The 10,205-nt window shown below is 52.6% G+C and overlaps 1 protein-coding gene and 1 pseudogene across 2 annotated transcripts in view; one reads left to right on the top strand and one right to left on the bottom strand.

Annotated features, from left to right (window-relative positions):
- Positions 1 to 1,603: 1,603 nt before the first annotated feature.
- Positions 1,604 to 1,722, top strand: LOC111744668 (annotated as a pseudogene).
- A 1,622-nt stretch (positions 1,723 to 3,344) lies between these two features.
- Positions 3,345 to 10,205, bottom strand: part of PHLDB3 (pleckstrin homology like domain family B member 3) — an 18,734-nt gene continuing 11,873 nt past the window's right edge. The window contains exons 10-16 of one of the 2 annotated variants that reach the window (XM_011368050.2): positions 9,681 to 9,780; positions 9,432 to 9,522; positions 9,258 to 9,345; positions 8,922 to 8,978; positions 5,613 to 5,838; positions 4,740 to 4,825; positions 3,345 to 3,758 (exon numbers count right to left, since the gene is read on the bottom strand). In XM_011368050.2, coding sequence (XP_011366352.1) covers positions 3,624 to 3,758; positions 4,740 to 4,825; positions 5,613 to 5,838; positions 8,922 to 8,978; positions 9,258 to 9,345; positions 9,432 to 9,522; positions 9,681 to 9,780 — 783 coding nt within the window. In that variant the 3' untranslated portion in view covers positions 3,345 to 3,623. Of the gene's footprint in view, positions 3,759 to 4,739; positions 4,826 to 5,612; positions 5,839 to 8,025; positions 8,830 to 8,921; positions 8,979 to 9,257; positions 9,346 to 9,431; positions 9,523 to 9,680; positions 9,781 to 10,205 lie in introns of those variants that run through there. The other variant, XM_023535344.1, reaches the window with a different exon arrangement.

Raw genomic sequence — 10,205 nt, 5'->3', positions numbered from 1 at the left:
TATGTTATGTTATGTTATGTTATGTTATGTTATGTTATGTTATGTTATGTTATGTTATGTTATGTTATGTTATGTTATGTTATGTTATATTATAAATTTATTACATTAAAGTTACAGCTTTAATCTTGCTTTGTTTTTCCCGGCTCATAGATAAGATTTATCTATGGCAGGAAAAATAGCGGCTGTAAAGTTATTACCTGTTCCCCAGACCCCATTGGGCTCCCCCATTCCCAACAATGACTAGCACCTCAGTCACCTAGGTGGAGTCGCTTGGCATCATGCTGAGAGAGAAAGTGAATGACTACTCGTGAGGTCATTCAACATGGCCCCCCACCCCACCCCACCGCGGTCCTGCCTCCTCGCCTTGGAATCCCAGCCTCCCTATGGTTCGCTGTGTTATCCTCTAAGTCTCATCTCTCTAAACTATTGACGTGTCTGTTTTATAATAAAGGAAGGAGTGACTTTCATGGCAGAGTGAGGCAGCGGGCCAAGTATCAAGTCTGGAATTTTCATCCTGCCTCTGATGTCCTCTTGCTGTGTGATCCCAAATAACTGTGTCTCCCTCTCTGAACTTCAACTGATTCTTTTGCCAAATGGATCTGAAAACCCCTGTCTCCTGAAGGATAGTGCAAAGCCAGGTGATAATACTATTATTGTGTGCTCAGATGCAGGAGGCCCTGGCAGGCCCCAGCTGCGTGGGAGAGTTTCAGGGAGGAACCCTAACAGGCTGGACCAGAAGAACTAGCGTCTTGGGAGGGAATGGGACCCAGGGGTGGAGAGGCTCCTCTTGCTCAGGCCTGCCCGGATTCTGGGCGCTGACCCCCACCTGGCCCCGGACCAGAGAGCAGAGGGAAGTTCGAATGCGGGGGCCTCTGCTTACATCCGCTCAGTGACTTTTCCCAGCTCCTCTCTGCAGAGGTCACTGTGAATAGATTTAGAATCCAGTTCCCCATATAGATGAGCAGGAGGGTCATTGTGGAGATGGTCCCCAGCCCTGGAGGTCATGCCAGGGCCTCAGACAAGCCTGGGGCCATATCCACTGTGGGCTTCCTGTCCCCTGGGGCAGGGCAGGCTCTGAGCCCAGTGAGGTTCTCAGACTGTCTCAGACTCACTCCCTTTGGGATGTGTCAGAGAAGGGATGGTGTGAGGGGTTGTGCCAGCTACATAATTTGCGGGCTCAATGCAAAATGAAAATATAGGGTTCCAGTTCAAAAGACGGGAAAGAGTGCCATTAAAGGTACTAAAATATAAACGCTTGCTTTCTTCTGTCATCTCTCTCAACCCCTCCTTTGCAGAGAGGAGCTGGGAAAGAATTGATCCAAGAGGCATGTTCCCTTGGGCACAGGGATATTCATGGACTTAGCACAGACCCTCATAGGTGTCTAGAGACCTTGCTCCCAAACTAAAACCACTTGGTTGCTGGGTTCTTCTTCCACCAGCTGCTCACTGCCATTTCCCACCCTGAGATGCCATGAGGCACAACTGGGCACCCAAGCCCTGCTGAAGCTGGAGGGTGGTAGTGGTCAGGAGGTGGGACCTTGTAAGAGGTCCCCCCAGCTCATGCTCCACGTCCCTTTGGACTTCATTTACAAAACACAAACTTGTCTACGGCCACGCCACCCTGAACAAGGCTGATCCTGTCTGATCTCAGAAGCTAAGCAGGGTTGGGCCTGGTTAGTACTTGGATGAGAGACCACCTAAGAAGACCAGGTGCTGTATGCATAAAAAATAAAACATAAGGAATTGTAAGCTAACAAGGTCTTTGCAATCTGTGAGGTCAACCAAGGGTTGCCTCGTCTAAACACAGACACACACACACATACACACACACACACACATGCACACTCAAATACAAAATTAAGGATTTCCAGGCGGTAACCACACAGCATTAGACTCAAGAAGGCTCTTCTAGGCACAGGGATCTGTCAACTACACTGGTCACATGCCACGAAGCTGGCCCCAGTAGAAGCCCAGTTTGCAGAGGGGCTGGGAGAATTGATCCAAGAGGCAGATGTCTGTCGCACCTGGAGGTGGAAGCCAAGGGACACCTGGGAACCCTGCGGGCATGGGGACCAGTGTGTCTGCATTCCCAGGACTCAGAAGCACCACATCTGGCCCCTCAAGAAATCTGGGGACAGGACAGACAGGACACCCAGGTCTTGAGGGAATGGGAACCAGACCGACTGAATGCCTCGTTCCAGAAAAGACCTGTCTCCACACAGTGACAGCCGAGAGTGGTCAGGGCTGTAGCGGGGGGAGCCCAGGGGACTGTGGAATCCCAATACAGAAACCAGACCCAGCCTAGAGAGCAGAGAGAGCTGCTTGAAGGGGACACCTTGGGTCGGACCCAAAGGATAGTGTTCTATGTCTGCCTTGTTCACCACTGTCCCCAGTCCTCAATATCTCTTCCTCATCAATCTATTGAACCATCAGACTTTCCCTCAATACTCAGTTTGCACTAGGCCTCTCGCTGTGCATCAAAAACTCAGTAGTGGCCAAGACAGCCCCCAGCCCTGCCTCCTGGGGCTCCCGCCCAGCACGGGAGACACACTCAACAGCAGTGATGACCCAGAGTGGCCAAGGCCGTTATGAGTGATCAGGGCTAGGCTGGGAAGCCCAGAAGCAGCATGTGACTCAAACAGGTGAATCAAGGAGGGCTTCCTGGAGAAGGAAACATCCAAGACCTAAATGATGAGTAAGAGCCGGTGAAGTAGAGAAAGGTGCCTACGCAAAGGGAACAGTATGTACAAAGACTGAGAGGCAAAAGAGAAGCTTTATTTTTACTTTCATGGAATGATATGTGTCCGGTGGTGCTGGGGACACGGCAGTGACCAGGAGAGCCCTCACTGCTGTGACCAGGCTCTGCGCTCATGGAGCTCCCAGTCTATAAAGACATAGATCCATCACCAGTGATGACCCAGGGTGTTCAGGGATGGGACAGGGGAGCTCAATGGTGGGTGCTCGACTCAGCCCCGGGTAGTCGGGAAGAACTTCCAAACTAAGAGCGAGGGGCCGGCTGGTTACGGGCCGGGCAGAGAGAATAACACGTGCCAAGGCCCGGAGCGCAGAAGCATAGGAGCCCCCAGAAATTGCCAAGAGCCCAGTCAAGTAAAAAAAAAGTAGAGGCAGGTGAACCAGCAAACTAAACAACCAAAACTGCCGAAGGCTAAGGATGCATGCCTCCCCACCCCCATCTTCCAGCGGTGACCTTAGACACCACGGCCGTTTTTCTTAAGGAGGAGAGAACCAGTTGTGGGACACTTGGCTCTCAGAGTATCCATAACTCAGATGTCCTGCCTAAGGGCCAAGGGGCCCCACACGCCTGGAATGGAAACCACAGCAACTAGATTTTCCTTCACGTTTAATTCGGTATCTCAGGAGCACCAATAAATAATTCCTTCCCGCCCCCGCACTCTTCCTCCCGCGCAGGCCTCAAAGGCTGGCTTCCCGGAGCGAGAAGGCACCTGCAGCCCAGGAATGCGAGGCTCAGGCCAGCCGAGCCGCGGTGCCTGCAGAATTCCCGGGAGAGTTCTAAGGGGCGGGCCCCGTCGTTGAGCAATGGGCGGGGCCTCGCAGCTGTGGGCGGGGCCCCTCGGGGACGTCCCCCTAAAGGGTGGGGCCAGTCAGGGGGCGTGGTTCTCATCAGCCGCAGTCACGATGACGTCCATCCAGATGCGCATGGCCTCGGGGCTCGGCGCCACCATGTAGAAAAGGCGTTCGTAGGTTTTGACGCAGAACGTCAGGCGAGGGTTGGGGCTCTGTTGTAAGCGTTGGAGTGGAGGTGGTTAAGAGAACTCGTAGGTTCGAATCCCAGCCTTGCTACTTAGGCTGCGCGGCACTGGACAAATTAGTTAAACTCTCTGAATCTGTTTCCCCATCTCTCTTTCTAAATAATGCTACCTACCTCATCAAATTATGAGGATTAAATGAATTAACCCAAGAATGGTCTTAGAATTTTGGGAGCAAGAAGAATTTAAAAGTACTCATGTTCCCTTCCCCCAGCCTCCTTTCTCCTGTTAGAAATTTGAGCATTTAAATTCTCTTCCCCAAAATGTAGGTCTCCCTGGTTTGTAACTGGGGGAAGCTGGTGTCTATAATCCCATCAGGTATTTATTTGCCAAGTCTGAATTCAGTAAGTCCCTTACGTACATCCATGATCTGTCTTTAACCTTCTTAACTTAGGAAATGGGTTGAGGTGTGCCCCTTTTGCAGATGAGAAAACTAAGGCTGGAAAACGGAAGTCACTTTCCTGATGTTCCAACTGGTTGCTCTCCACGGCTCTTTCTAAACACTGTATCAGTTGCCAACATCTAAATTTCTGGCACTGCACTGTTATAAAAGTTCCAATTCCTGAGTCCTCCAGGGAAAAATTAACATAATGTGACATGGGGTCCATTTCCACTTGGCGACTACGGGCAGAAGCTGGAACCATCATCTCCTCTAGATGCTCCCAGGCTGCCCCAGCCCTCACTCTGCCCTCTTCATCCATTCCCAGCTTGGCATCAGAGTTTGCCCAGTTTTCGCTCTAAATCGTTTGCTCTAAGAACAGTAACAGTGTCTGGGAGCCAGAGACTAAGCTCTTAATTTTTGGTCCCTGCAGTGAAATAACCTGTTCATCCCCTGTGACGGATGGAGTGCCCTGACAGTGGGGGCTGTGGGTGGCCCTTCCTGGGAACAAGCTAAGGCTTGACTGAAAGGGGCTCTGACCAGGACAGGGAAGCACCAAGCGGGGGCTTCACCTTGAAGGCACAGCGTAGGTGGTCATAATAGACTTCCTCGATGGCCTGGAAGTAGATGACGCCTTTGAGCTTGGACTCTTCCTTGTCTGATGGAAGGAGGTGAAAGAGAAACAGCCAGTGAGAGGAGTGTGAGTGTGTGTGAGGTGTGTGAGTGAGTGTGTGTGTGTGTGTGTGTGTGTGAGTGTGTGTGTGTATGTGTGTGTGTGTGCGCGTGCGTTTCTGGGTAGGGCTGGGGGCACTAGGCCCAAGTCCCAAAACTGGATGGGTTAAGGAACATAGTGACAGTCTGAAGGTTGGGAGGTAAGTGAATATTTGTGCTAAATGGGAGACGGGAGTGGAGACCGGACAAGGCTGGGGGATGGGGCTGGAATCTCAGGTTCCCGAATGCCTTGGTCCTTGAGAAGGGAAGGAGAGGTCAGAAGCACTGATTCCTCTAGAGAAAAGGCACCAGAGGCCGGGACTCCTGGGTGTTGGGATGGGGTCTGGCATTGACAACGCCTGTTCTGACGCGTTGTCTAGGAAACGCGTTGTCTCCTGGGTGTCTAGGAAAAGGGAGTCTGGGGGGCTGGAATTACACAAAACTGTTATCCACATTACTGAGGTGGGCTGAGGGTTTAAGATTCTGGAATTCTAAAGAAGGAAAGGGGTACGGATCTGGACTCCGGGGATTCCAGAGGAAGAGGGAGCTGCGAGCCCAGACTCCTGCGCTGTGGTAAAGGAAGGAGCTAGGGGACCAAACTCCTGGGCCCCGGGGCAAGGGGGGAGTGGGGGCCCGAGAGAGGAGGGAGGGGCCGGGACCTCGGTGACTGGGGAAGGCCTCCCGAGCAGACGCCTCCGGGGTCCTGGGGGCCGCAGCGTGCAGGCCCGGCTTACCCGCGTAGTAGGCCAGGCGGCGGGCCTGGCGGTCAAAGCAGAACCACCGCTTCCTCCAGGTCTTGATGCGACCACCCATCTTCACCAGGGGCCCGCGGCAGAAGCCCCCGGACACATGGACGTGCGGGCAGCTTTCGGGGTTGTGGCCCCAGCGTTCCAGGTGCTGCCGGAGATCCAGGACCCGGGGGCCAGGACAGCAGTGTGGGGGCATGGGTGTGGGCGGGGCCTGGGGGGAAGAGAGGGGGGAGCTGACTACATCGGGTCAGGAAGGGGTCCTGCAGCCTGGGGCCCCCAGGGGAGACGGTCACAGCAGCTCGCACGGAAGGCCTGCCCCAGCCTTTAAAGAGTAATATTAACAATGATGACCATGATAATGAACCTGACAGCTACATTTATTGACTGTAGAACTGGGCAGACTTTACCAGCATTGACTCTTCGATTCCCCGCCGCCAGCCCTGGGACACTGAGGGCTACTATGCGCCTCATTTTACAGGTGAGCAAAGTGAGGTACAGAGAGATGAAGTGATCTACCCGAGGTCACCCAGAGCTTCTAGGTGGCAGAGCTGAGCCTCGAACTCAGGGCTTCCTGCCCCCAGAGCTCACCCTGGAACAGCAGAGGCATGTCAGAGAGGTGAGGGACTCCAAAGTGGGACCCTCATATACTGCCTCTATAAAACAGGGATCAAGTAGTAAGTGATCTATAGATGAGAGCACCATTTCTATTATTATTACTGTTGATATTATTCTTGTGATGAAAGTAGCGACTATCACCTGTGTTAAGCCCTGTACAGGTATAATCTGTCTGCTCCCTCAAACTCTCTTGGGGGGGTTAAAATAAGTACATCACTACCCCCATTTTACAAGTGTGGAAACCAAGACTCAGAGAAGCTAAGTCACTAGGCCCAAGTCACACAGCCAGAGCCGACTGAGCCAGGACTCACCAGGCAGAAGAGCCATCTCAGGTGGCCTAAGGGGAGAAGAGTTAAAAGCATGGAAGTGTGTACTGCTACCAGGCTCTGCCTGATTGTGTCTACTCTTCCTGAATGATCCCTGCAAAGAATGGCGCGACCCGCGGTCAGGGGCTCGGAGCAGCACGCCTCAGTCACTCCGGGTGGGGCCTGGGGCGGGGGCAAGGTTCCGCACGTCCAACGGGCTCCTGGGGACACCGATGCCGTTGGTCTATGGACCTCACTTTGAATACTGAGGGCTGAGAAGACTGAAGCGAGGCCAGAGCAAGAAGGAATGAGGAACAGACTCACTGGATGGAGGCAGGGGACAGTGGGGAGGAGGCAAAGGGTCGGGGTGGATGAGGTGGAGCAGGGGGAATGCACGAGAGGGGCAGTGACAGGTAAGAGGACACCCACTGGGGCCTGGAATCATATGAGTCATCTTGCCAAATCCATAGTAATACTACTGATCACCAGCGTGTATGCAAAGTCCCCCAGTGTGTCTGGCACCATGCCCAGCGATCACATTGATCTCATTTCCTCTCCCAAACCACCACTGTTGTCCCCATTTGACAGATGAGGACATTGAAAGCTCCTAGAGAGGAAGTGACTCACCAAGGTCACCCAGGTAGGACATGACGGAGCTGGGCCGATCAGAGAGAGCAAGGTTGGGCTCGGGACTCTCAGCCCCACCCCTGCCCACCCATGTCACCCCCACGGAACCCCTGCCTCTCGCCAGAGCCTGTTTCCCTGCACTGAAACTGGGGGTTATCACGGCACCCTCCTCACGGGGCTGCTTCAAGGACAAGTTCACTGTCGTCAAGCTCTCCAGCCTAGCATCCACTTCCAGGTGCAAACCCCAGAGCCACACTTGCTCATGAGCATGAGAAGGCAGATTGGGGTGTAGCACTGCACACACCAGGGACTGTTTAATAAATGATGAGCCTAGCAAGCAGGACGCCTTCATTTTTAATGAGCCAGAACTCAGGCTTGACAACTCAGAGGCTCCAGCACCCTCCCTGCCTTACTCGAGTCCCTGGCTCTTAGCAGCACCTGACCCGCACCTTTTCTCACTTATTGATGCTCCCTTTTGTCCCTCTCCCCCACTAAACGCCAGCTTCCCGGAGGGCTGGGAGGGTGGGGATTGTCATTTTGCTCACTGCAGTAACCAGGAGCCACCACACAGTAAGCACCCCATAAATATAGGCTGACATGAATACGAAGAGGACAGATGGTTGGGAAAACAAAAAGCAGGTTGGGAACGATGTGCTTGTTTCCAGGAAAAGATAAATTCACAAAGTATGATTAGATCAGTGCACCTGGAAAAGTATAAAAAGATCCGAAGGGTCCTTAACAACAGAAAACAGCTGCGCCTCCACAGGTGCAATGGGGAGGGCTCAAGGCGACCTTCACTTTGCCCATACTGTCACTGTCGTGCTCTTTACAATGAAAATGCAGGCAAGCTATTAGCGGAGGTAAAAATGAGTTTAATATGGAGCCATCAGCTAAATCCAGAATGTGAGAAACTCTACGGGATAAATTGACTCGATTTTTTTCCATGAAAAAATAGCATTAAAAAAAAAAAATGGAAAAGAGGGAGCACGCAATGTCAGAGATTTAAGAGATATTTTAACCAAATGCATTGTGTGCACTTTGGCCACAAAGTCACAGTCAAATGACCAATCATAAAGAGACATTTTGGAGACAGTTAGGGGAGTGTGACTGTGGACCACGTGTTATGATGTTAAAGAATTATTAATAGTCTGATACGGTATGACAGCAGGATTTTTATGTTAAAAAGTACTTAACTACTGGAGATACATAGTGAGGTATGGACGAAATGATACGATAGCTGTAATTGGCTTTAAAATATTCCACTGCAGAGTAGGAAGTGGGTCTGGGGTCGGTAAGACAAAACTGGCAACTAAAACGAAATTCGAGACTGATAAACGCTGAGGCTGCGTGGCGGGCACATTGGGGATTATTAATCTATTCCTTCTACCACGGCATATGCTCGAATAGCTCTATAATAAAAAGTTTTTTAAGAGAAACAAAAATAGATAAATAAAACAAAATTTTCGGTGATTTTTTAAAAGCCACAGGATGTAGCTGCCCTCAGTTTTCAGTAACTGCTGACATTGTCTCCCACTCGCAGAAGAGGAAACTGAGGCGCAGAGAAGTGGAGCATGTCACCGAAGACCACAGTAAGAACGAACACCAGGTTTTTTGTTTACCTTCCCTTGGCGAGCCCGGCACACTTTTCTGTGCCACTGGAGGAGAGGAAAGGGTGAGATGAGAAAGGGCAGAGGCCAGGGGTGAAACAGAGCAGGGCAGGGGGGTTGAGGGCAGGGGCAGGACTGACCATGATGGCAGGAACAGCGGGGCCTGAGGAACCTTCTGTGCTCCTTCTTGTCCCTTCCTGTGGATTCAGGATGGAATCATGATGTTAACCAGTGAGATGTGGGGAAAATGTACTGGCCTCCTGGCCTGAGGAAGGAGGGGCGGGGCCTGAGGGAAGAGGGAGCTGGAGGACTGGACTCCCGGGTCTGAGGGAGGAGGGTCTGGGGACCCGGACTTCTGGGTCTGGGGAAGGAGGGGCTGGGAAATGAGGGACAGGGGCCGGGACCCCTGGGCCTGAGGGAGGAGGGGGCTGGGGGCCTGGACTCCTGCTCTGAGGGAAGAAGACCTGGGGTCTCACCCTGGCCTTGAGCAGCCGCTCCCGCTCAGCCACAGCCTGCTGCAGGAGCCGCTCCATGCGGGCGATGTCTGGGTGGACGGCCCCACAGCTGGGAGGAGGGAACAGTGATTAGGGCAGGTTTTCAGTGGCCCGGCCTCCTCCCCGCATCTTCCCATCTTCTCCCTGATGTCTCACCTATTTCCGGAGCCACAGTTCAGCAGCTGATAGAGGGGGTGTCTCTCAGAGTCTCCTGCTGCTGGTGGGAGGGCCGAGGCCTCCAGGGGTCCTGGGTGAGAAGCAGTAGGGCTAGCGGTGGGATTCTCCTTTGCCCCAGCCCCTCCACTTCTCCCTAACAGGCATCCATGCCAGGTCCCCCCATCCTGTGATGCAGGAAGGGTGGTCATGGGGGAAGAGAGTGGGTGAGGGGGATTGGAGGGTCCTCACCAGTACAATGGAGGGACAGAGGTCGGGGGGATCCCCTCTGGCTCAGTCTCTCTCCCCTCTTCCTGGACAGGCTTCCAGTCCTCTGGAGGCCGATGGAGCCCTGAAACCACACAAGAAGTTCAATCTCAACTGGAAGTCAGAGAACTGCCAAGTAAAACCACTATCTAATTGGCACAGATCTAAAAGCTACTATAAACATGATGCCGAGCGAAAGCAGCCAGTCACAGAGGAGCACACGGTGAAACGTCCAGAACGGGCAAATCGAGAGACAGGAAGTAGACTGGTGGTTGCCAGGGGCTGCGGGGAGAGGGGGAGCTGAGGGGTGATGGCTAAAGGAAACAGGGTGTTGGGGGGGGGTAATGAACATGCTCTAAAACTGTGGTGATAGTTACACAACTCTGTGAATACACTAAAGACAATGAACTGTACACTTTAAACAGTGAATTGGATGGTATGTGAATTATAAACTGATTTTTAAATAAAGCCCTCTTTATTCGTGGTGGAGATGTGGGAAATCCAGACACT

Source organism: Pteropus vampyrus, unplaced genomic scaffold, assembly GCF_000151845.1.
Source record: "Pteropus vampyrus isolate Shadow unplaced genomic scaffold, Pvam_2.0 Scaffold138, whole genome shotgun sequence".
In the NCBI taxonomy this organism is placed as follows: Eukaryota; Metazoa; Chordata; class Mammalia; order Chiroptera; family Pteropodidae; genus Pteropus; species Pteropus vampyrus.
This window is presented reverse-complemented; position numbering and strand designations above follow the sequence as displayed.